At 46.5% G+C, this 26,136-nt stretch overlaps 1 protein-coding gene across 1 annotated transcript; it reads left to right on the forward strand.

The window, feature by feature from the left end:
* The first annotated feature begins 3,242 nt into the window (after positions 1 to 3,242).
* On the forward strand, positions 3,243 to 12,845 carry LOC141971323 (uncharacterized). The gene is made up of 6 exons (XM_074928604.1): positions 3,243 to 3,314; positions 4,154 to 4,432; positions 6,397 to 6,645; positions 10,008 to 10,145; positions 10,734 to 10,853; positions 12,247 to 12,845. Exons 1-6 carry the CDS (start codon positions 3,254 to 3,256, stop codon positions 12,405 to 12,407), a joined length of 1,008 nt encoding a protein of 335 aa, XP_074784705.1. The 5' UTR covers positions 3,243 to 3,253; the 3' UTR covers positions 12,408 to 12,845.
* Positions 12,846 to 26,136: the final 13,291 nt, after the last annotated feature.

Below are 26,136 nucleotides of genomic sequence, written 5' to 3' on the forward strand. Positions count from 1 at the left end.
TCAGAGTTCAAGCATAGCTCTCTGGCTAGTTTCATTTAACAAAGAAAGAATTCCTATTCTTATGAATATGAATCTTTGTCAGTGTCTGCATCTTCATCAGTCTCTGGGGTCCTGCAGCCCCCACACAGAAGCATCTTTCAGGCTTACCCCCCATTCCTGCCTTGTGACTGCGCAGTTAAACTCTCCTAAGAGCCACTCAAATTGGCATGTTTCGAAAGAAGTCTCACGCATGAATAGCTGTAGGTGTAGATGGGACAGGTAAGCTAACATGGCTGCAAGCCTCTCCCTCCCACCCTGCACAGTCCAGGTTGTACCTGCCCTGGCAGCCTGTGGGGTAGCCATGGCTATGCTGCTCCACTGCAGGGAGGGGGATGGATGGATGGATGGATGGATGGATGGATGGATGGATGGATGGACAAACAGAAGAGCAGACTGCCCGCAACCAGCAGTGTTTCCTGGCCCTGGGCTGGTGCTGGGGCAGGGACCCCTCGGTGGCTTGCAGAGCTGGCTCTATGCATTGCCAGAACCATGGGCTCATTTTCTGTTTCCATGCATTGAGTTTCTGGCGTTTAGCTCTGCTGCCTCTTCCCCCGTGTGAAGAGAGGCCTGTGTATTTCCCCCGTTAACGCATGTCAGCGTTGACAACAAAAATAGGTGCGCTGCTTACGCTTACCAACCTATTGAAAGGAAGATGTGCAGACCTAGTATGTACAAATTTCTCTGTAATACTTCACAGCTTATTTCCTGTTTTACTTGCTCGCTCAGGTTTTCCAATCTCCTGTGCTCCACCAATGACTCGTGTCATGTAAGGAATGAATCTCCATTCTCCTTTCATGATGCTGTCAGTGGCTGAAAGGACAAAATAGCCCTGTGAGCTTGCAGCTTACCAAGTAAAGATTTTAGTTCACCTTTCAACTACAAGTTCTTGTCTTTTTTTTTTTTTTTTTTCCTTCTTCTACTTAAGGTTTCTGTTAAGCCTCACAAGGTAATTTTTGTCAGCAATAATTACACAAAACTTTATGCATCTTTATATAAAAAAAGGAAGTGAATTCTCTGGCTAGCTAAGGGTGTTGTGAGAATTCATCAGCCAATGTTAGAAATTAGTGTCTAATCTTATCTAAAAAATGTGTTATATGTGAAATTTGAGAGTTGCTCTTAAGAGAAGGCTGCTGATTGATGACAACACGGATCGTGCATGTGCTGTCATCTTTATCCTGGCTGTGATCTTTTTTTTTTTTTAAGCTAGTGAGGATGTGAGGAACAGAAGGAGCCTAATGGGACTTCATATACTGTGTGATGTATGGGGCACTTGCAGTCAGAAATATTGAACTCATAAATGTACTCATTTGCCCTGGAGTCACTGAGAGGGAGACTAAATACAGGACACCGCAATGTCATGGTCATGCAGAGTCACTTCTGTAACAACAGAGCTACAGTAGAAAGGCTGTATTTTTCTTTGATTTTACTGCAAATCTGTAAATGAGCTCTGTGAGGCTGCTATCACTGGCCAGAGGAGACGGTGAACTTCTGCTGGGTTTGGCTGTACGTAGACCACTTTTGCATTTTGTTGTTTTTCTGAGATTCTCAACATTTTGGAGTCCTATTTTGAAGAGACCCTGCACGTGCTGTCTGTTCTGTCTCATGTCTCCACCATAGCACTGCAACCCTAAGCTCTACCAGCTTACCCTTCAAGCATGAAGGTGAGATGAAGTTGAATGTGCACATCCGAAGCAGATGGTTAGACCCAGCCTTGCAGTGGTATTTATGAGAGATTTTCTTCATGTCATTTCAGCAGCACAGAAGGAAATGAAAGTGTTTCTTACTGTGAATACTTTTCTCTCTCCCCCTTTCTCTGCACTGCTGTGAGAGTCTGAAGACTCACTTCACTGCTTTTCTCACAGAAGGCTATTTCTGTCACAGATCAATTTAGGCCTGTCCTATGCATGTATGATGAAGACAGGATGGTGCTATGGTAGCCTTGAATAAACTTGTAAATTTTGGACACCGGGAGCAAGAGGTGAGATGTAATTGTCATTGCTAAGAAGTCAGAGGGGACAAACTAGTGGCTGAAATGTGGAATTATCGACCGGAGCCAAATTGTTTGAAAAATAGTGCGGACCACAACACAAGGGGTTTAACCATTTCTCTGAAATGCGTGTATAGATGCAATTCCACTGTGCGGAGCTTCTTTAATGGACTGTGTCTATGTCTGTGTCCAGAGAAACTGCATGGAAGTGTAAAATTCCCAGCTGCATCTTGCACTGTTGTCACAGTTATTCCTTGGCACATCTACTAAGCGTATCTAAAAAAATCCAGATGTTGGCTCTAATGCTATGGCAGTTTACTTCCTCCAGCAAGCAAGACAGTTTCTGCTGCATTGTTTGTATAATTTACCTCAGCATTCAGTGCAAAATGCCAGCATGCTTTAAGCCATCTCAACAAGTGTGAACAAAATATCTGGCCCTGCCTGGCCCTGTAGATAACTGGTTCACAGCCATTCTTCAGGATTGGCTTTTCAGTCCTGTCTCTGGGATCTGCACTCCAGACTCACGGTGGCTCTCAGGCTGTGTTCAATCTAGTTTTGCAATGCAACTTAACTTCACACAACCTTTATTCTTTGCCTGGGGTGGCTGTACGGAGCCCTTTCCTGCATGGCAGGCACCATTCAGTCACTAGAAGAGCCCAGCAAAGCTCAGGCTGGCAACATAGCCTTTGCGAATGGAGGGAGAGCCTTATCGCACCTCTCCTCCTGGCAAGACTCTCTGTGAGTGATTATTGTTGATATTTTAGAAAATCGGCTGGTCTGCATGTGCAGTGCTTTATTTGACTGGACTGATTTCTCTTCCCTGGGTGGGGATGCTGTGCTTTGATAAACTGGAAAAGGATGGAAGAAATAGGTGTTTTGCCTTTGTCCGGTCTCAATGTTAGCATCTTCCTAAACGACGTGAGCTGACCAGGAGATATTTTTTTCTCTCCTCACCTCACAGCCCTATTCTCACACTTGCAGCTAGCTCCAAGGTGCACGACTTTGCAGAGCACATTGTGGCTTGTGTTGGTTCAGCCCGAGTTCAGTCACCCAAAACCTTGCAGGTCTATTTTGAAACATTATTCAATCTGTCCACTATGGAGTTTCTTTTCTTTTTTTTCTTTTTTTTTTTCACTTTTGCTTCTGACATCATTTCCTGAACGCTATATTCACAGAGCTCTGTAGCCAGATCGTCTTCTCAGCACATGATGCAAGGAGCTCTTTAAAATGGATTTCAGCTTTCCTTTCACTCTGCAGTGCTTGCTGGTGATAATAACGGTTACTCATGGTAAGTTAGATTTTTCTTTATGAAGTTGGCACAGATTTGCCTAGATGAGCAGCCACTTTAATTTTTCTCCAGTATCTTTTAAGGATTCTACCAGGTTTGGGGAGACTTCAAATAGTGTAACTGATAATGCATGAAAGGGGCAGTCAGACCAAAGTAAGACAAATAATTTTTTTAGTAAACGAATGATAACTAACAATATCGTACTTTCTCAGTGTACTGCATCTGTAAAAGCGTTTCAGTGGAGAACATAAGGTCCTTGTATGCAGAATGCTGGCTGGAGGGGCTGGAGAGCAACGTGGTCCTGCTCCTGATGCTCAGTGTGACCTTGGTTTAGTCCCCTGAGCTGCTATCGCCCTGTCATTTACCCATCTCTGATTTGCGTATAGCAACTTAATAACGTGCAAGGATATTGTGAGACTTGCTCAAGTTAAAACTGTAACCTTACTCTGTAGGTAAAAGCAACTGTGCAGGTGGCAGTTGTTTTTGCTACCCTTTGCACAAGATCTGTGGCACTGATGCCCTGAGGATCTTTCTTTGCACAGTCTCTAAGCTCTGAGGGGGTGTAGTAGGTGGTCACATCAAATTTGGGGAGAGAAAAGGCCGGCTGCTCAGCCTTTTGTCGCCCTGTGTGCATGGTGTGTTATCAGGGGGGAAAGTTGGCCTTTACAGAAGACTCCCCACTCCTCTGATTTTCAATTACTGGTGACCCCAGCCTGTCACTGGGGATGGATCTGTCCCTCTTACGTCTCACCTGGGCGTTTGCCTTTCTGAGAGGCAGATGCGAGGGGGTGGATGGACATGGGAAGCTTGCTGCCCCGACTCTGTGCCTCTCCTTTCAGGCTCTATCCCCAGGACCAGAGTGCTCAGTGGCGACTCAGCAGTCTTTCCTCTGGGAATTCAGAGTCTGCAGACCTCCCTTGGAATGAGCAAGAGGAATGTGACATGCTTGACAGCTGTCTTAAATGATACTTTGTTGGCTAAGTGTGGCACTTCTGCCAGAAGATGCCTGAACTTGCAGAACGGCTCTCTAGTGCTGAGGAACGTGGAGAAAGAGGACGAAGGAAAATACGAGTTTGTTTTTCACAACACCACCAGATTTTTTGCACTGGAAGTATTTGGTAAGTGGCCTTCTTAGCAAAAAATAGCTTTTGAACTTGTGAGCCTGGCTGGAAGCTGGTGCCTTGAAAATCTTCCTAAGAGATGACTTGAGTTTGGAGGAGCTATAGGTGCCTCTGGAACAGTTTTATAAGCTTCTGGCACCTCAGCAAACATTAATGGTGAGTGTAAACTAAGGGATGCTTTTTGCATCCTCATTGTTGGTCTCTCCTGTCTGTTGAGCTTTCCTTGAAGTAGCCAGTCAGTTGAGCTACATGCTATTTTTCCCTGATGTAAGAGACAGTAGCGTGAAGTGTTTGTAAAGTTGAGCCTGTAGATAAGTAGCTGGAGATTTCAGTCCATTTCCAGAGTACTCTTCCTGATGGCTCTCACTGACCAACAGCATTTTGCTTCCTGTGGACATGCTTCCTTAAGGAGTTAACCCTACCTGACTTGGCTCTGGAAACTGAACTGGGCTCTTTGCAGGTCTGGGTTGAGGCATGCTGGGTTTTGCCCCTGCTTCATGCAGCCAAGGAAAGGTACTAAAGGAATCCAGGTGTGACTTTCTGATTCTTAGCTGCCCCCAAGCAGCTTGGAGGTCAGCATCTTCAGAGACCTGCAATACGTACCTTCCCGTGCCGGTCTCCCTCCTGTCCTCCCTGTGGCCTCAGAATTGCTGCTCCCCTTCATGTGCCCGTTCATCCATCTGTGGAGTGAGAAGACAGAAACAAAGTCACTTCTGTACAGGAGCCAGCTCATTACTCGGGTTAATATGGAGAAGGCTTAAGTGGGTTTGCCCCCCTGCTTGAACAGTGCTCCAGACAGCCAGCAACCATTGCTCTGGTCCTCATCTCCACCGTTCCTTTTGCAGGGCTTTCTCCTACATAAGCTTCTAAGAGAAATTGAAGCGTAAGAAATTGTAATGAAAATGTCTGAGCAAACTGGTCTCAGTGAAGACAAATGAATCCTTACACATTTTGGGCGCAAACAGGCGGAACTGCCATGCAGAGTAGGTCAAAGATATGACTCCTTGGCACAAAGACCAGGGGCTTAGGCTGGAGGTAGGCAAAGACTGCAGAAGTGTCCTGGGTTTAACCTCCATTTCAGGGAATTTGCTTTGGGAACTTTTGTTTCCTCCTTGTCTTCTGTTGCCACACCTAAGTCATGGAAACAGTTTCACAGCAAAGGTATTCCTGGAGGCAGTGAATTTTAGCTGAAGGTGATGTCCTGGTTGACGATAGTGACTTCTGAGCTTATTTACATGGATGTTTGGATAGACATCCTCAGTGTGACTCTTACTGTCATAAAACCATACCACTTCTCTGTCTAGTCTGTATTTGCAAAGGGGCAACTGTAGGAAATAGGTTGGCTCCCTGTAGCAGACTGAGAAAAATTCAGGAAAGCATAAGATGATCAATGATTTGTTACTTCATTTTAAATTGTCCTGGTCTGGGTCATTCTAACTAACTGCAGGTGTCTGGTGTTAGTACCCATGTTGGGCACGATTCGTACTAGTTCCTCTCTAAAATAGAACAAGAGGCAGTGCGACAACAAAAGTACAAACCACTGCTAGATGAGAGGTCTGAGTCTCCTCTGACGCTATGATTATCTGCTGATTACAGAGGAAGCCTCTGACTGACAGGTGGTTTGGGTGTTTCCACTGCTCTCTCAGATCAGGGATTTTTATTCTTCTCTTTTTCAATTTCAACAAGGAAAATGAAGAGATGACAGATTTTTGTGGCATCCCCAAAATAGGGACCAGGAGTCACTAGCAGGGGTGGGTGGGCACTGCTAAGCATTTCAGGGCTGGGGGCAGGCACCCACGGGTCTGGTTACTTATTTCTGTGCTCCCTGGCTACCAGTAAATGCAGTGGTAGTAAGACTGCCGGTAAGGAAAGCTCACATCCAGCTCATGTTCACTGCTGAGTCTGCTCCTCACCTCTCTCTTCCCTCCCTGTTCCCGTTGCCCCATGCTGTGTGTGACCAGAGCTGGCCATTGGTATCCAGTGCTTCCCCAATGGGACCGCAGAGTTGTCCTGTGATGTGACCAGCAACACGAGCACCAACTTTCGGTGGCTGCTGAATGGCACCGTGCTGAGTGCCCCTGAATCTTGCATTAAGGATGGTGGAAAGAAGGTTCGCCTGGACAAAACTGTGCCTGGAGAATTTGTATGTGAGGTGTACCATGTGAACAACATCCTGAGGACAAGGCCTGTTGTGCTGTCTTGCAGCTATGGTGAGTAATAGCATCTCCAGAAAAACTCCCTTTTCGTCTCTGCAGCAGAAAACTAAGGAGTGGTTGTTGTCTGAGTAATACCGAACTCTTCTGTCCTCTGGCAGCTGCTTTCCAGACTTACCACATCCTCCCTTTAGAAAGTGTCCCCTTGACTTCCTTCTCCCTCCTGTGTCTCGGACTGAAACAACCTACAACCACAGAAGGGATGGAAGCTTCTTCAGGAAGTCTTTTTACCCAGCTCTGCAGCATGGATCTATCTCTGTCTGTTTTCCTACTTCCCAGTGATGGAGACCTTGCACCCTCCTATGCACTGGTCCTTTATGCTGATTTAGGAACAGGAGCTGCTTCCTACTCCAACATTCATCCATTACTCAGATGGCTTTCAATTTCTGTAACATCCCTGTAAAAACACCTCTGCTAGTTCAACCCTGTTGCTGCTGGAATCAGCTGAGGTGGTTTTTGTCTTGTCCCTTTCCTCCTTATCTAGGCCAGATGCACAAAGATTTACCAGTCTATACAAATGTCTCTCCATCAGCCCCACACCATCAGAGGTGGAGTAAAGGTATAAGTCATTTATTTTGGAAATGTAGGGGTTTTTTCCTCCATATCCCTGCTCAGTTATGTAGTTCCGTGAGAAGGCTGTGACTTTATCCATTTGCAAACTGTCCATAAATGCGGAGTACTCTGCTTGGATGAGGCCATAGTTTAATGAGATGGACAATCTGGATCCTAGGACTGATCAAAACTGCCAGAACCTCATGATGAAAGGCACTGGTCTGTGTTGGAAGCTCAAAAAATTTAAAAAAAATTTAAAAAATTTAGATAGCTTTGAGTGTGATTTCCCTCGCATCTCCAGTAGTGAAGGTTTTTCTCCTCTCTAGCAGAAAAGATGGTCATAAAGACTACATCAGGGTGGCATAATTTAATCATAAGGTTTTTTACTAATTTATCTGTAATTGATTTAATCACCTTTACTATTAGAGAAATTGTACTGTGCAATAGCACCTAGAATTTTAGAAACTAGGTGTGAGCTGCTTCAACTCTACAACATAGTCTTTTTTTCTATGGTTGGCGTACAGTTGGTGCGAAAGCAAAATTAATGACATAAACCCCATATTGTGTCCTGGCATTCAACAGAAAGGCTGTGGTATGTTTGTGTCTGATTGCGTTGGTGCCTCTGGCCAATCTGTACAAGTTTGTAATTTGTGATTGTGAAGGAGTGATCTTAATTTTGTCCAGTTAAACTGGTCAGAGGTTGTTCAGCGTAGTTAGACCCAAGTTGGCTGAGACACTGGAGGGGTGAGGATGCAGACATCCATGAGCTGTTCAGTTGAGCCCTGTGATAAATCACGTGAGTGCTGACAGTTACTACTGTTTATTCTGGGTGTCTGCCCACTCCCCTGGGTGTGATATCAGTTCTCCATTTCCTCTTGAAAAGCCCACAGGGGACTTTAGTGATAGCTCTGTTGGGATGGACACACACATGAACATGTATTTGGAAGGGTCTGAGAGCAGAAAATTGTCAGTGATGCTACTTTTCAGTCACCAAATGTAACCACATTTATAAAAAGTGAATTAAAGCAGTTCTGAGTACTAGTAAAATGAATTGGAGAGATAATTGAATTCAGTTTAATTAATTAAAGACTAATTCATTATTTTTGTGGGTTAATATAATATTTGCTCCAGGAAAAGGGCTGAATATAGGTTTTCTGCTGTAGGCATAAGATCTATGTAAAAGCACCTGTTTGGGCAACCTATTGGCTGATTAAATTAACTTTGAATAATTGTTAGCGTAAAACAGTTTAGTGGAAAAACTGTAAATTTCCCAAGCACTAAAGGGCTCTGATCATGCAGGATCTAAAGCAGAGGATTCAGAAGTTAACAAGTTAACATATATAAAAGCCTTTTATTCATTCATTACTTGTTTTATGACTTGTTTATTACTGATTTTTAACACAATATTTTATCTCAAAAATAACTTTTTTAGCAAATGGCAAATTCTTAGGAAAAACTATTTCCAACATATTTATGCCTTTGATAATATTCTCTAAGCTTTCATCAAAAAGGAAAGAAAATGATTAGGGAAATGATTTCTTACTTGCTGAAAGTTTAATTTTGAGGTTTTTTGAAGTTGAAGTCCCTGAGGAGACTGGAACAAGCAATCTGAAAATACTTTGAGTATGTGTGATTTCACACACAGGAGCACCTGTCTACAGTTGTTTTTACTGTTCTAGTGAGTATCTGGACTATGACAGCATGTAGTATGTCTTGGAGTGTTTGAAACACTTCCCAGCCTCTGGGGATATGCAGCAATGTGTGTGTTTGGGGTCTTGAAAACAAGCTCCAAATGCTGGTTTCCCCAGTACAGTGCTGTACAGGCATGTGCGCAGACAAAAAGAAGCCAAATGAATCAAAAAGGGATGGCTTGGGTTTACCTAAGGAGTTTTAAGGAAATTGCATTCTAGCAATTGTTGAGCTGTATGTTTTTTTCATATTGGGAGGAAGAGTTTTCACACTGGCTACCCCAGGTTGGAGCAAATTGTCTCAGTGAAGGAGTCTGGACGGGTCTCTTTTTTCTGCAAGTCTGTGATGCCCTCTACCAGCTTCCCTGCTCAGCAGCAACTTATGTGCAAGTCTGACCTGTCAAAGCAACCCTGAGCACCGAACTGGGTAATAATTACCACTGACTTGTGTGTGGCCTTCTGCTCAGCCATCTGTAGCCATCGCCTCCTGCTAGGCGTTTCACATGATCTCGGTTGGGAAGGGGAATAAAGAGAAATCCTTCTCTGAGCAGTAGTGAAGCTGGTTTCCTACAGCTCTGACTCGGGTGGCTGAAGTCTCTGGTGCCGGAGGAAGTGCAGGCTCTGATCAGACTTTCTTTGAGGTTGGTGCAGTCGTTATATGGCTGTCCTAAGTGGATTCTCTGGGGCCTAATATGAGCTCTGAGGGAAGACTCTGCTGCTTTTCTTTCAGCAGGAGATGCTAGCTTAGGTCTCCCTCCTCTTTTCAGCTGCCTGTTTTCATAAAAGTTGTTGAAATGTTGTATCTTTCAAACCACCACCATCCCTGTTAAATTTGATTAAAACTTACTAATTATCTTCGATGTTACTGGTCAGAGTAGGCAGAAACAAATGCACACAGCATAGTCATACAAGCCTCTCTTCTTAACGAAAAATTCCATTCCATAATTAAATGATGTGACCTAAATTACAATGTGCCACATTTCATAAAAATCAGCTCCCTGATCCAAACCAAACAAAAGCAGTAATAATGACCACATGTTCTAATCTGTCTGCAGGTTTCTCCCATTTGGAGAAAGCAGCTTTTCCACCCTGGTAACTAACAGAGCCCTGTCCTTGCAGGAGACCTGCTGCAGTACCCGTGGTTCATTTACATCCTGGTGGGATGCGCTGGGGGTGCGGTTATCCTGGTGGTAGTTGTCTCCTCAATCATATGTTGCTGCATGAAGAGGAAAGACAAGTTCATCCCAGTGCCTTCAGGTGAGTGGAGAACACTGTTGTTCCTTGGGATGAGTCTCACAGAGGACTGTGTTTATGCAGCCTGGGGTTGAAACGGTCTCAACTTGGTGGCAGCTCATCTTTCAGCCAGCCCTCCCCTGACCTGGTGGAGCAGAAGGCTGCTTGCTGACAGGAAACTGTTACAACCAGCAGGGTCTTGAATTAAACCTTGCTTTTCCTTTTTTCACCTCATGCTTGCCACCTTGTGCTCCTGGCCGGAAAGAAACAGCAAAACCTTTTCTGTGAGCAAGAAAATGGAGCCTCATTCAGGTCTGATCCTGAAAAGACCTGAAGGCTTCTGATGGCAGTCCTTTGTCAGCACCAGTCCCTGAGTGCAATCTGCCCGTGCCCAGTGAGGCCACCTCAAGCTGTGATCCTGCCGGCGTGGCCAAGCTGGTCTGACAGGTTGGCAGTGGCCCTCCGTACTCGGCATCTGTCTGCTCCAGGAATGGAGCCAGTGCCACTTGAGACGCATGCATGTGTTGGTGGTCCAGCCTCACAATGAGTGGGCCAAGGCTGCTGGGATGTGGGGGTCCGCTTTCCTTCAAGTCTCTGATGTTGGTTTTACAGAGGAGGAGAAAGATGATGGACTAACAATGTCCGTGGTCTCCAGTGAAGGTGTGAAGAGCCCCCCTAATGGAGACCATGTCGAGGCTCAAGCTGCCCAAATCGACTGCCCTTCAAAGCCTGGTAGGTCCAGTGACTTAAGTTGGACAGATAGCCTGTTTAGGAGGGTGAAGGACAAAATGGATGTGTGTGACTGATGGGGGAGGAGTTGACCGAAGAGAGGGACCTGGGACTTGCTAGCACAGGGAAGGTGCTACATCTTGTCTAGATGACAGAAGTTGCAGCAGGTCATTTATCAGTACCTTACTTGTGCTCGGCTTCTGCGCAGGAGTAACTCTTGCCCTCATCTAGCTGTGAGCTGTAGCAGCAGCCATCTCATAAGCATCCCGCAGAGGTGGTACTGCCAGCAGACTGCAGACTGTCTGTTCCAGTATCTTCTGTGCTAAAATACACATCTCTCAAAAACAGCAACCCCTCAAAACTCTGCGGTTTTCCTGCAGTTTTATCACACACACCTCTTTCTCATCAGTATTGTTTTTGTAAGCAGTCATCTTCAGGACAGCATCCACCAATATGCTGAACAGTAAACACGGCTAAATCCCACCAAAGTCAGAGGCTTGTGTATTTCCTTAAATTGGTGCTAAAGTAGGAATACAGTAACATTTTAATTCCTTCAAAGAAATCAAGAATAAAAGCCCACAGCTTTAGCACAGTATGGCCAAGAGAGCATAGCGATAAAAACCTCTCAGAAATTTCCTGGTTTGATACTAATACTCTACTTTTTGCATTATGTTTCCCTCAATTTTGTTTCACAGACACCTTCCCTAGTAATGCACCATCATCAGCTGAAGTAGATCTAGCAACAATATCATGAACTAGAGCAATGTTACATAGGTCATAGCCTGGTCTTGGCACTACTGTCTCTGCTTCTGGTATGCTTCACTTCACCATGCACAGCCTCTCAGCAGCTCAGCTATGCTTTATGTCTAACCTTGGATGCTGTTTTGCTCTCCTTTCATAATATTAAATGCTACTCATGAACACAGTGCAAGAAAAAAAAAAAGAGTCATTTAGGTAATTGTTTAACATTTACTTAAAGTGTAGAACTTTTTTTTAATAAAAAATTTCTGAATTGTCAGTTTGACTAATTTTCTGCAAATAAGTAAAAAGCAGAGATGTGCCAGGAAAGTGTTTAGGTGAGAACATATCAAATGTGTGCTGTTAGCCAGCTTTAATTATTCAGATGTGACTGAATAGATTTTGCTTTGGTACTTTGGCACATTTTGGGCAGTTGAGCACAGAGATTTTCAGCACCAAAGTGTCTTACAAACAAAGCTGTGATGAACATCTCAATAAAGGAGTAGTTACAAAGAAAACTGACATTTGGCTTGCAGACACCTGGGGAGAAGGGACTGAGTGGGTTAGGCAGCTTGTGGCATCAAGGACTGGGGGGAAGATTTCCATGGAAGTGAGCATAGTGCGGGCAATTATAAACCATTTCTCCCTTCTTCTCCAGATGCTGCCCAGACTGGTCAAGGCATTGAGACCCTGCCCCCCGTGGAAGAAAATTTACCAGTGGAGATAAAGCCTGAGGAAATGCCAGACCCAGAGGTCATAGTTGATGTGGAAAGCCAGGAGAATGCCTCGGACTCTTTCTTGGGTCCAACTGATGACTGATCTGTCATGCTTGCTGTTCCACCTTCTCTTGAAACCCATGACAAGCATTATTTGCACCCCATAGTCTCATTGTGTGTAAGAATTGGTCCAGAAAATTTTAGCAGGAGGAAGACGTGAGGTGTCAGGCCTGCTAACCTCATTAAAAAAAAAAAAAAAGGAAAAGAAAATATAAGAAAAAGCACATGTGTGGCTTCAAGGCCACGCTGCCATGGGCTGATAGGTTCACTAACAAACAAAACCGGGCAGCTCTTTGATGCTTTGCCTGTTAATAGACCTGCCGTTAACCTGTGGAGCCCTAGAGGACAGCCTGAAATGAGACAGACGGTTCTTCCTGCTCCCTGCCTACCCCACGCTTTGCCATGTCTTCACCAGTCAGTGGTTCCTGCAGGGGGTGGGCATGACAGGTGGACTGAGGTGGCCTGCGAGTCCCAGACAGAAACAAGGACCTGCCAGGAATTTCCTGAGAAAGCCTCTTCTCAGGAGATTTCAAGGCATTTTTCACAGGCCCTGCAAAAAAAAAAAAAAAAGCTCGATGGAAGTTTCAGCTAGGTATCTGCTGTGGCAGATGTTTATCTGAATTGCTCCTCTGAGCTCCAGACCCTTTGTGATTTGTCCCTCACCGCTTGCTGTGTGGGGCCAGGAGTAGTGGTAGGGGCTGCTGCGTGGAGACCCGGGAGGTGATGCTGGCTTGCTCGCCTTTTGATGCCCTGTAATGGCAGGGGGCTACCAGTTACCTCCTGCCAGAACCTAACTGCTCGTGTTGCAAATGAGTTAAAACAGCTCTGTCACTAGCTTGCTTGCTTGCAGCAGAAGGGTGCTTGGGGCTTGGGTGTGTAATTTTGGCAGAAACGTTGATTATAATGCCGAGATCATTCATCAGTGCAAGCATTAGTGCCTTTAGTGTAATGGTTTAGCTACCGCAAGCTGGTGAAGCTGGCCATCTGCCTGTGCATGTAGGCTTCTTCAGTGCTGTGTTATTTGCATAGACAGCAGCAATTCATAGGATCTCTTAGGCAAGTCTTGCTGCTACACAAGTCCTGTTCTGCTCAGGGGAGGTTTGCCAGTGGACGAGCTGGGGTAGACCTGCAGGGAAGAAGGACAAGGTGAGGGGAGGGCAAGGACTGGGTCTCAGGCAGCAGGTAGCCGAGCCCCTGACAAAGTTGCCAGGGGCTGCTGAGCTGTCAGGCCATGGGGAGTGCTGCAGGATGCACTGCCCAAGCAAGGTATTTGCTGTGTAAGTGCATTTCGATGGTCAGAAGTGAGGCATGTTGGTGTTAAACTAGCCCGAAGGGCTAGAAAGTCATGGTAGAGTAAAAGCAGAGATGGTACATACAGATCGGGGTCGAAAGGGATGGCGATGCGAGTACTGCATTCCTCTCTTCCCTTGTCATTTTGTCTCTGGTTTATATTGTGCCATGAATCCCTTAGAAAAGGATTTTAGGTATTCCTTGTGAATGCCACCCGGTGAGGTCTGAAGAAGTACCCTGGCAAAATCAAAACTGAGCTGAATGCTTCTTTCCCAGGCGGGGGAGCTGGTGGGACGGCTGCATGCTTACCTGGAAGTCTTTCATGTCTGTGTACATGGCAAAGCTCCGCGTCGGGGGTGCCCAGTCATAGGTGGTTGTTCTTGTTGTTTCCTTGTCCTGTGACTCTGTTTAGAAGATTTTTGGATCTTGTGTGCTGTGTTGGTGGTGATTCAGCCTGTTTCTGCTTTTTAAGGCTGCCATAGGAATCAGATTTTCCACGGTAAGAGGGAGATAATAATTCTTTTCCTCATGGTGCTGCGCTATCTCCTCTCAGTACAAACATTCCTCAAAGGCTGTGAATAGAATGTCAAAAATGTGACACCGAGCGCAATGGGGTGGCAGCTGCCTGTAGGCAGGACAACGGCAGCGACACTGGGTGAACAGGGGCCAGTGACACTGCAATGGGGGGACGTCGTAAGCTTTGCTTCTCTTCTGCACTGTCTGTCAGGGGCAGGCAGGGGACAGTCGACTCCAGTACATGCTTCGAAGGCTGAACGAAGGTGCTCTGAGCTGCGCTGGAGAAGATGCCAGTGTTCCGGGTGCTGAGGGTGACAGAGCTGGGCCCGCCTTGTCCTGCTGGGCTGGTGTGTCCTGGCTTCAGCTTGCCCTAAGCGCTGCCTTGCTGGGATGCCCTGGCAGCCCTTGGCACCCTCATCGGTGCAACCCCAGGCTGGGAAGGATTTTTCCTATTGAGATTGGAATCTGAGAATTGAGCCATCTTTACAAGGCAGATAGGACACGGCTGGTATTCTGTCCTTCCCTGCTGAAGATGCCGTTCAGCAACAGGGCAAAGGTTTCTGTTACTGTGAGGTCAGGAGAGAAGTTGTGCAGCCTGTGCTTTTCCTCTAACTGTATGTATTCAAGCCCCACTATTGTTCTTTTTTTGGTGGTGTTTTACTTTTCCCCGCAATGATTTTGTTCCTATAATAAAAAGATCTGTTTTCTAACTTGTTTTGGAAATGTTTAAGTTCTGTTATTTAACAATTACTTCTTTATGATTTTTGCTGACAGTACAGACTGGTTTCCAAATTTTCACCTGGCCAAATGAAGGAAAGGTGATAATGAGTTAGCGCTGACTAGAGCTGACTTGGGTAGTCCAGGGAATAGAAATCACAAGGAAGTTCATTTGTAAGTCAGTCCAGGGGAGGCTGTAGGATGGTAGCATGTAATAGTCCCTATCAAAGTGCGTATGCTAACGTGCCTGAACATCTGTGTGCACCAGCAGCTTGCCAAAGTGTGCTCTGGTGCCTTGCCCAAACTGTGAGATGCAGGGAAATAGTCTTGTTTCACCCATCTGCCACAACCACCTTAGCTGTGAGATGGGATGTTTGACTGCATAACTCCTTTTGCAAGGAGGTGGTGACTCTTTCATGCTTACCCTTAGACAATGGAGCCCAGATGGTGGGTAAAATCAATGTCCCGATGGTATGGGATGATATCAAATCCCTTGATTTTACCATTACAGGGTTAGCCCTGAAAGAGTGGTGTGTCTGGACATGGGTGATCCTGTCCTGCAGCCTGTGAACCTAGTACCCCAAGGAGCCACCTGCCTGAATTTGCAGTTGTTTTCCAACCTGACTATGGTGCTGTATCACCCAGGCCATAATGAGGGTACTTTTGGGCCTGAGGCTATCTGGCAGAGTAATAAGTATGGATGTACATGGTGCTATCAGGAATTTGAGCAGAAACAGAGATGTCTGTGCTGCTTCTTCAGGGCTTCTGGCAGCCTTGGTGAGGCTGTGTCATGCTGGCCTTATCCCCTCTCTGTGTTGCTGAGAGAGGCCTTGGTGCTGGGGTGTCTCTGGGTGCCTCTGGGCTCCTGCGGGGAGCTGGTGCTTTCCAGGGGAGGAGAACTGCACAGAGAGCTGCCAGTCACGACATCCTCTCCAGCCACTGGTCCTGGCTGGGGAAGGCTGGGAGTAGGGCAGGGTCCATCCATCTGCTCATTGAGAGCTGACAAGACAAGGGGAGCTCTGCTCTGTGGGAAATGCAGATGCTTTGGGATGTGTTTTCTTCCCAGCTGAGATGACAAACCACCCGTGGTTTATAGTACTGTGCAGAATGGATGTTTAGATTAGTATTCATATCAGCGTTTCATGGTGGGAAGACAAAAATTTCCCTCTGCTTGTGGCATATGCTAAGCAACAAATGACATGAAATGTAATATGTAGCCTTTTCATCATGTAATTCATGCAGTTTATGAATATAAAAGGAGAACAGAGAATGATCTTATTTGACTTAAGATATAGGTGAAACCAAAAGCACAAACCAAATGTGTTGTATAACAGCAAGCAGAGAAAGGAGAATGATTCCTTTGGAGTTTTTTTTTAGCATTCAGGATGAACTCATTTCCACAAAATTCTCATGTCAGTAAAGCTCCCCATCCCGGTGGAGAAATAGTTTGTTCTCTGCTTTCCAACCTCTACCCTAGGCTGCTGTGCCTGTTGTCCCAATGGCTCTGTACATAGCCCTTGGGGTCCTCCCTTGGAGTCCAGCATGGGAGCAGAGGCTCCAGGGCAAGAACCAGTGGTTTGTGGGGAGCTGAAGGACCAGCCCTCCCTGCCACCGTCAGCTCTGCAGAAACAACAGACTAGAAGTGGGTGAGTCTGAGAGCAGATAGGCAGAAGTGATAAGGGGCCAGTTTACAATAGCAAAAGAAATGTTTGTTGTAAACACTGAAGAGGCATGTGAGCAGTGGTTGTGTTAACTTCTGATGAAAATACCAGTGTAGTTGAAAAAAACTCTAGATTTTAGGCATGTCTGTAGTAAGTTCATGTCACTTTTTATGAATTGCAATTAATTTCAAAATAAGCAAACAAGAAGAGTTCACATGTAACTCAACTGCAGGATACAGTGTCACTGATAGAGATCTTCAAAACTATTTCTTTAACATTAGCCAAAAATTCTGGTGGTGCTACAAGATCCAGAAGTGTAGGTATTACTACCAGCAAGTGAGGAGGAGTGAGATGCCCCATGGACTTCCATGTATGTAAACACACAGACCAGTAATGGACATGGGCAAGAAGAGCCATTGCTGTCTGAGATGGAAGCAGAATTCAGTGTTGTCATCACAGAGGCTTGGATTAGCGTTTGGGTGTTGCTTTGTGCCTTTGGCCAGCCTGCTCAGAGCCTGGGTGTGATCAAACCCTGCCTGTATGAGACTAGCAGTCTTGAAGTTCCTCTTGAGCATATGCAATGCTCCCCTCTTGTCTTGTGGTGTAAAACAGGCTGGGAAACAATATCATCACCCAGAGGGGACCCTGTGACCTTGGACAACCAGTGACTGCATCCTGCATTGGTTTTGTTCACAATGAGCGGTGTGTTTCCTCTCTGCACAACTACATGACTCATCTCTCAGGCAGAGGATGTGGCTGGAGACAGCAGTGGAATCTCTGCTGAGAACCTAGAAGGCCCTTAGGTGAAGCCCTTCTAAATAATTGTACTTTCCAGAAAGCAAATGGTGGCAGGTGTTGTGTTAATTATATCAGGATTAATTTAACTTGGATACAATCAGTTAAGAGTCATCTCTGGGCTGTGCAGGACCACTGGGAAGAGTGGCATCTTTCTGGCTGGCCTCCCTCAAATGCCACTTTTCTGACTCCAGGCTGGCTGATGGGCTGAAGTGGAGCTTTTGGCCAGCTCCGGGACTGAGAGACTCTTACCTCCAGCCCTCTTGGTCACCAGCAAACAATGTGACAATCAAATGGATGTCCACTCTTGCTAGGGACTAAAGAAACTCTTTCCTGCTCCTGGAGGGCAAAGGATATTTAATGATAAGAAAGATGGGGGGAAAGGAAGAAGGGAGGCAGAAACACCGCCCTTAAGCATTAATATAGGGTTAAACCCCTCAGGAACTGTATAGCAGTTACATTCAAGTAGCATGTGAAGAGCCCAGAGCAGTTCTGTCTGTGCATGCTGACAGCATCACTGGCATCTTCATGAAGGTATTTCCTACCTCAGCCAGGAGGCAGGATTTCAGCCCCAAGCAGCTGCTTGTCTCTGGGGTTCCCTCAGCTTCCCATCAACCATGAGGGCATGTGGGGCCCGACTTCATCAAATAGTTCATCATGCTTGCAAGGTTAGGTACCCAACTATACCCCTCACCTCTCAATGCACCTACAGCTGCCCCATGAGCTAATGTTGCCATCATCTTCGGTCCACGCCTCCTGTCGCCTTCAAGCTTTGCTCAGAGCAGGGGCCCTCTGCCAGCACCGTGCCTCCTTGTTGCTTGGGGAGCTGGGTTTGGACCTGCTGGGCTGTGACCACGGATGCCTGATATCCCAGCTGGAGCTGGCTGTGGGTCTGCAGGCAGTGAGTGGAGTGATTCCTGGGTTTTCCCTTTGCTCTTCCCGTGGTCCCTGGGCGCTGGAGGGGTGGGTGCGGTTAGGATGGAGTGAGTTTCTGCCTCCTGGGAGATGGGAATACTTGGCCTGTGCCAGCTTGGGTTATGGGCATTTTGGAGCAGGGTCTGGTCCTGGCGCACGGGGAGACATCTGTAGTCTGCTTACCATGCCGTTGTGCCAAACACTAACGGTAAGGAAAGGTTCCCATCTGCAGAGGTAGCAAATATGGCTGGCTAATGTCACCTTATTTTTAATAGATTTATTTTTCTGGTTAGCATATTCTATGTCATGCTTAGCCAATATCCATGACGAAATATTGGATGGGGCTATAGTATAAAGTGTGTATTTTATAATTGATATTAGAAATGAGCAAAAAAGCAAAACTTGGAACCGGAATTCTGTGCAGAATTTTTAAAGCTCACCTAAACTGATAACAGCTACTGATAGTTTTAGTATTGTCTATAGAAACTAGATGTATCACAGACCAAGAATTACTTGGAGGCAATTTTCAGTGAATCTTTTAGAATTGCAAATACAGTATATTAAAGAGAATTATTATCTGCTCCCTTATCATATGCAAATGGAAAAAAGAAATACAGTTCAGTGGCTATCCTCTTGCCAGCATTGCTGTCTCAGCTTTGGTTTATAGAAGTTCCTCTTTGAGGGCAAATCATATTTTCCCAAAACTAAGGAATGGAGCAGTTTTTGAAGTTTTTTTTGATACTGAAAGTCATGTAATAAGATACCTTCAATCAAAAAATGAGAGCAAAAGATTATGTGGGGCATTGTCTACGTGAAAAGAATTGCAATAATGACTTTGAATGCTTGAAAGACTTGAAGCAAAGAATGTTAAGAGTTTATGTTGTACTCCTGTGAAAGCTTTCCCTCACAGATCTCAGAGATTTCCCCTGTGAAACAGCAGACAAACCTACAGTTAGGGAATTTGGGACAGCAAGGATGGGATTCAGTGACATGTGTGAATGGGTAGTCAGCTGCCTGGCAGTCAGTCTCGATTCACCTGGAGCTGACTACAGCAGCTAAAGCAGGTGGAGGCTTTTCCAAGGTGGCACATGGAGCCTGGAGTAGGAGCTACCTGCTGGGTGGGAGGCCTCTGTTGCTGGTGTCTGTCATCACAGGATGAACTGTGGCAGGACCAAGAGAGGAGGAGGAGGAGGATGCAGAGAGCAGAGTGATGGCTGTGGAGGATCCAAGAGGAAGAAAGGGTATGGACTTAATGACTGAGGGTACAGAAGTGATGGTGAGTAATGGCAGTCGTAGATGCTGTTTCTTCCCTCAAATAGGTGGGGAGGCTGCAGGGCTCTCAAGCAGGGTTTGTCCTCCACCATCCTGCAGACTCTTCAGGTGCTATAAAACGCAGTCCTTCAGAAAGCAGTAGTCACTGCTTCTTCCTCCTCATGCCTACTCTCCCTGATGTTCAGCATGAATCGAACTGTGTTCCCCAGATAGACGCACCTTTCTCTGGGTGGTAGATCACAGCTCCCCAGAGCCCCTCTGGTGATGCTCAGCCTGGGGCACCTGGGACTCCTTACTCCTCTCTGCCTTTCTCATGAGCCGTTTGCAGGGAATGTGCTGTGCTAGTTTTGATAAGCCTGAGAAGGGGAGTAAACACAAATCTTCCCCTAGAAGCAAATGGGAAATAAGTTTTCTCCCCCCCCCCCCCCCCCCTTCTCTAACTCCAGCCAGCCCTTTCAGGATTTTTCTGTGGACCTCACTTTCTGGTTTATGTTTTGCCAAATGAGAAGGGAAAAGGGTGGTGGGAAGGCAGAACGCTAGCCAGCTTTCTAGGTACCCTGAATAAAGATAAGATCGTGCCTGTTCCCTTTCCTTCCTGTGCACAAGCAGAATTAGGATTTCTCTTGCTGCCATAGGAGGCCACAGTGAAAGATGTGCATTTTAAGCTGCTGTTTGTACATATTCCTGCCCAGGTGTTGAGGGTTTGAGGTTCTTCAGGTGATTTAATTTCTGATAAGGAGTTTTGTTTCCTTACCTTTTGTTGAGAGTTTAAACTTTGCTATTTGGCAAATGCAAAGGCCTGTTTACAGCTTCCTTTGGAGCACCAGGTGTAGATGGGGAGGCTCTTCTTTGCTGGAGAGAAGATCAGTAGGAGTCAACACTGCCATGAATTTGATTTCATCTATCTTAAAAAACCCCAATGGTTAAACATGCTCAGTGAGAAAGGAAAGTAGATGCCTGTGTTTATACTGAATTACTGGTGCTGCAGAGCGTAAAGGAACTTCCAAGATAACACAACCAACCATTGCAGCTGTAGTTACCATGCAGCACATCTTACCTGTGTGGACACAAGGCATACACAGTAACTTTCCATTGAGGCTGCACTGTAAACTTGCAGCTCTACAAAGTGGCCCCTAATGTTCAGTGAATGTTTACCGAGTTGCTGAAAGCAGTGTATGTGGGGGACATGAGAGAAACGTAGTCAAGAATAATCCTGCTCTTCTGCGATGAAGACGAAAAAGGGTGGCTGAAAAGAATGGTGACACCATCCTGAATCTGACCACTGAGACTTTGCAACAGGTGCTCTGAGTGGAAGGTGCTCTCAAATGTTGCTTTGTAGACAGGTAGTTGGGAGGCAGGAGTTTGAACCACAGGAGCATCTGGTTCCATTTGTTGTCCTTTGGACTGGCTGGCTGATCTTAGCAAGTCATTTCAGCCTCCTTTGCCTTATCTCCCCATCTGTAATAGTGGGTGATCACATAGGCCTCCTCTGTAAAATGGGTTTAAGCCTTGCTGATACACAGCAGCACCTCATACCTGTGTGTTTGGTGTGACCGAGAGCTGTGAGACCCTGTGGAGTGCTGCATGCAGAGATCTGTCTTGGCTGCAAGCTAGTGCTGTGTCTGAGTGCCCTGGATGTGAGGAAGGAGGTTTACCAAAATTGTGATGTTGGATGATATCTCTCTCGTTAACCTCATTAACTTGTGAGATGCTGATTTCCTTCTGACTCTCAGTGTAGCAGAGGGAGCTGGGTCTCACATTACTGCCTACTCTGATGCTCAGACGAATTACACAGAAGATCTCCTGTCTGCCTTATTGAGATCTTAAAAACCAGGAATTCTCAGAAATGCAATGGCACAGCACCTTAACCATTACCTTTCCTGGCTGACAACAGGAGCCATAGGCTGTGAACATTTAGAAATGGGGACTGTTTTGTGCCTGTACTTTCCCCTGCTGTGGAAAAGGCCCACTCTTTGCTAACGCTCGCCTAACTCCCCGCTGAAGCCGCCCGGCGTTTCCTGGGCAAGCGTGGAGTGTTGGCAAGAGAGCTGAGTGTGGTCAGGACGGGGGGGAGCCCTTCCTGATGCCCCCACACCCTGAGGAGCTGCCCACCTGGGTCCACCATTGCTTTTCAGCCCTGATGTGGGGCTGGGTCACCCAGGGCAGAGGGAGCGTGCTGGTGTCTGGGTCTGGTCCTGGCATGTCACCTGTGCTTGCTCAGGGCTGCAGAGGACAGCAGGCCACACCAACTAGCCAAAACCTTGCTGTCTTGCCATGGCAAGGGTCTCAGCTCCTGTTCTCTGCCCCACTTGCTGTCCTCACAGTTTGCTAGCTGGCAGGACTTGATGAGTTGATGCGTTGAAATGGCTGTATGCAGGAACAGACAGACACCATGTCTACAGGTGGAAAAGAAGAAAACGAGTCTGAGAGAGAGAACACCTGGGGCTGGTGATGTGGTATTATGGACATTACAAGGGAGATATTTCTCTTCAAATAATCAGCTGAGGACTATTCTGCATGAGTCATGGTTTGAAAGCTTCCGTTTACCTTTTTTTACAGAAGGACAAAAAAGTTTCTGCAGGCAGCCATTTCAATGCTGACAGGGTGTGTCACTATTTTTGGAATATGTTCACTGTGTAAAGGCAAAGCAGCGCTCTCAGTTTGAATGTAACAAGCTTCAAGCCACTGAGTCAGCATCCCCCTAAACTCTTGGCCAAAGCTTTATTTTGCGGTCATGATCTTCATATTTGCACCACTTCATTCAAGCTGGACTTCTTCCTTTCTTGGTTCTGCATGAGGCAGTAAGTGAAGAGGAGGTGGTATGTGGCCTTCACCAGCCAAAAGGTTGAAACTGTATTTGGAAGCCAGCAGTTCCTCGGCATTTCACAGTGCAACAGCAACTCCCTCTGCCAGGGTGACTCTGTTTCTTCCCCACTCCGGCCACTGCCCACAATTCCTTCTGTCTGACAAAAATTTTGTAAAGGGGAAAGGGATGAGCTGTAGTGAAACTTTTAGCTACCATCCAGGGCAAGCCAGCTGGAGCCCAGCTCTTAGTCTTGCAGGCAAGGGTGCAAACCCAGAAGAGCTCCCAAAAATAAGGTTAGCCTTATCCAAAGCTTCTCCTGCACATATTACTTGTCGGACATTCCAATCCAGATCACATTTGCTGTTCTCCTCAAAAACTGTGCCTCGCCAAAGGGCTGTCTTTTTCAGAAATGTAGAGGTATGAATTTGCAGTAATCTTGTCATCTTTCATGGCGAGGGTCTTGGGTGGTGGTGAGTGCAGGGTGTCTGATTCTTCTTTCAGGGAAAAGATTCCATGAAAATACCATATACACCCTGAGCTTCATACCAGAGGACCTGGTGCAAATTAGCAGCTGGGCTACAAATCTACACTGGCTTATTATTTCATGCTGACTTTCCTGAGAAGAATACACTAGGTGTATTTGAACTCTTCCTTTCTGAGCACATCTAATAACATTCTTTCTTTTTTTTTTTTTTTTTTAATAAGCTTTAGGCATGAATGTTTATTGGCTCATCACTAAGTTGAAGATTTAGAGCTGGGAACAGCTACATCTCTTGAGATGTTGCCTTCAGATGTGTGGGAGTCTGTCACCTTTACATGGAAACGTAAGTATGATACTTTCATTCCCTGTGAGGAAACTGCTTAGTGTATTACAAAGAACAGAAGACTTAAAGAGAGAGCAAGCAACAGAAGCCAATGTATATGATTACAGCACTTTGTGGCTTTTGCAGTGGAAACAATACCACAGAGATGATGATGGCTGCAAAGAAACACCTTATTGTCATGGCTGCGCTCGGTCCTTTGCTCTGCTGTTTGTCAGAAGATGGAAATAGCTGGCAATGCAGCAGGCTAAACAGAGGCCAAGCATCCTTAGCCATGGGCTCACAGGCCTCACTGAAGACAGGTCCAGCACCACTATACTGGGAGACATCCCCTTTTGTATCGGTGCCCTGGTTTTCTGGCTGGCTTGTGCTTAGCCCAGCAGTGTTACTTCCTGTGTAACAGGTAGGAGCGAGGGTGTCTGCAGCGAGCGGAGGAGCCTGAGGGCCTGGCAGACCTCGCCTCATCCTGCCCAGCACAACTTGGGTTGGTGTTTGGACTGTGGCAGCACACGGGCACACAGCTGCGAGCAGTAGCTCTCGCCATGCCTGTCTCGCTCCTTGGGGGGCATCCCCAGCTGGTGCCAGGGGGCTGCTCTGCCAGTGCTCTCTGTTTTCAGGACGTGCCTCCAGAGCTCCTCTGTGGCAGTAGCCCAAAGCTGCTGCCCTTTCCAGTGATACCTTCAGACACCGTCTCCTTCACACCTTCCCTTGGAGCTTTCCTTGGAGGGAACCGGAGACATAAGTGCAGGGACTTCCAGTGCTTCCCTCACAATAACATCCAGAAAATCTGTTCCTTCTTCTAAAATAAAGATCAAAGCCCAGTCAGGATGGCAGCACAACATTGTCTTGCTCCTCAAGAGAGGGAGAGTAAAGCCACAGGGATAGTGCCATTTCCCCGCTTTTCATCTGGCAGGACGGCTGAGGTTAGAGACAGGGGCTGCTTTCTCCTTGTCCACCTGGGTCTGATGGTGCAGGAGGTTTCTGATACTGTTTAAAAAAGGGGTTGCTCGGTGGGATGCACATGCCAGGATCACCCATCCTGCAGCAAGGTGGGTGGTGTGCCCCTTTGCTGGCTTGGCTGTGCTTTTATTATACAGAATCTCTAAGCAAGCTGATTTTGTGCATACACACGTAACTACTCAGCAGTACCAAGGCCTGCTGTCATTTCTGTAGTGACAGTGGACAGGGGATATCAGCTATTGAGCCCTCACCACTTGACTGCCTTCACTGCTCACAGCAAACTCATTTTTGAACAAACTTTTTATATCCTTTAGGAGTGGTTTCTTGCTCCTGTCTACTTGTTGCTCTAACAGGAAAAAATATGCCACATTTGATGTGCTATAACTGGTCTGCTGAAGCACAGGGGCTTCCAGTCTGAGTCACTCCAGCTGTGATTTTTGCCAGAGCGTGGGCATCTGGTCATGACACACTTGATTAACGGGAAGTAATGGCCTACGTTACGAATACAGGGCATCCTTCTAAGCCTTGTTCTGCTGCTGTGGAGCTTTACCTCTCTTCTCTCTCTTGCCTTCACACACACACACACACACACACGCATCCTTGCGTTTGTATTTCATTTGTACCAATCCCAGTTTTTGCCTGCAGCCCAGCAGCAGGAAGTATCCAGCGAGCAGGGTGGCACTGAGCAGGCTGTGTGTGTGCACAGAGCAGAAGGACGGTCCCTGCCCCAGCACGTTTGCAATCTGAGCATGCCAACAAGCAGAGAGAGCACAGGGGTATGCTGGAAGCAGGCTGTGGCTTTGAGGGATGTTGCCTTGAGGAAGAAGCGAGACAAGGTTGAGCAGAGTGTGGGCAGTGGTTTCGGCATGCTCAGGGGCCTCTCTTTGCCCTGCTTTATGTACCCAGCATAAAAAAAGCAGAAGATTGGGGTTGCTGCCTTTGCCCAAAGCCCCGCAGGCTCTCAGGCTGGAAGCAGATGTGTCCAAGCATACAGACCTGTGTGTCCCTGGCAGTGTGGCCGGGGAGAGAAGTCCCCACAGACCCCCAGGGCTGGTGCTGCTGGCACAGTCTGCATGGCTGCGGAGATGCCTGGGCATGGCAGCCCCTGCCCTTGGCTTGTTTTTCTCCACAGAGGGTAGAGATTAGGCACAGAAATGTCATCTGTTGTTGCTTCCTCTCTCCCTTTACGTGTGCCTCCCCTGTTCATTCTTTCTCAGGAAACAATAAGAAAACGAAGGAAGAAAAGCTAGGTTTTCCCGGTGGTGTGCAGAGGCAGCAATACAGGGACCTTGGTGCATTTTGCCTCAGGTAACTTTTTCTCTTTTGGTGCGAAAAGGAGTAGTTTTTACCAGCTTTAGTACCAGCTAAAATATTATGGAGTAGGGGAGGTGTCTTACAAGATCTTCCTATAACTTCAAGGAAGGAGAATCACATAAATGATTGTACATCTCTTGTGCCATAGCTTTTTTTCTATCTTCTTTTTCTTGGTCTACATCTGTGATAAAAAGCTGGAAGATTTCAGTGGCTGCTTTAGCAGAGGGATTGTGTTGGGGATGATACAATTCAAAATCCTCACCACCTCATCTGTTTCATATTGGAATAAAGACTTTATTAGCTTTTCACGTGTTTTTGAACCTAACTCCCATGCCTCCTCCCAGCTTCTTTCTCACCATCTTTTCCACACCAGCCAGCTTCAGGGCTGGTTTCTGGCTAGATCCAAGGCAGTGTTTTCATCCCCTTCCACACTCATCCCTCTTTCACAGCTTGCTCAAATGGCAGCCCCTCATAGATCAGATGTTGAGGTGAAGCTGATCCTGCCAGTTTCCAAGAGAAGCGTGTCTCCTTTCTACACGTCGCCCAACAGCCACTGGCTACCTGCCCCTCCCTGGTTGTCCAGAGCTTTCTGTCCCTTCACTGCTGCTGAAGCTATGGGGGAGCAGAAGGATTCCCATCACCCCCCACTTCAAAACCCGTATCTGATCCACTAGAATGGTGGCATGTAGGTGCTGGGGTTGAACT

The sequence above is a fragment of the Athene noctua genome, chromosome 1 (assembly GCF_965140245.1).
Source record: "Athene noctua chromosome 1, bAthNoc1.hap1.1, whole genome shotgun sequence".
Lineage (NCBI taxonomy): Eukaryota > Metazoa > Chordata > Aves > Strigiformes > Strigidae > Athene > Athene noctua.

Excerpts from the sequence above, each read along its gene's own strand:
- LOC141971323 (XM_074928604.1), top strand. The coding sequence starts at position 3,254 with ATGGATTTCAGCTTTCCTTTCACTCTGCAGTGCTTGCTGGTGATAATA. Across the intron at positions 4,433-6,396 it reads TTTTGCACTGGAAGTATTTG|AGCTGGCCATTGGTATCCAG; the intron begins GTAAGTGGCCTT and ends GTGTGTGACCAG. Across the intron at positions 10,146-10,733 it reads GTTCATCCCAGTGCCTTCAG|AGGAGGAGAAAGATGATGGA; the intron begins GTGAGTGGAGAA and ends TTGGTTTTACAG.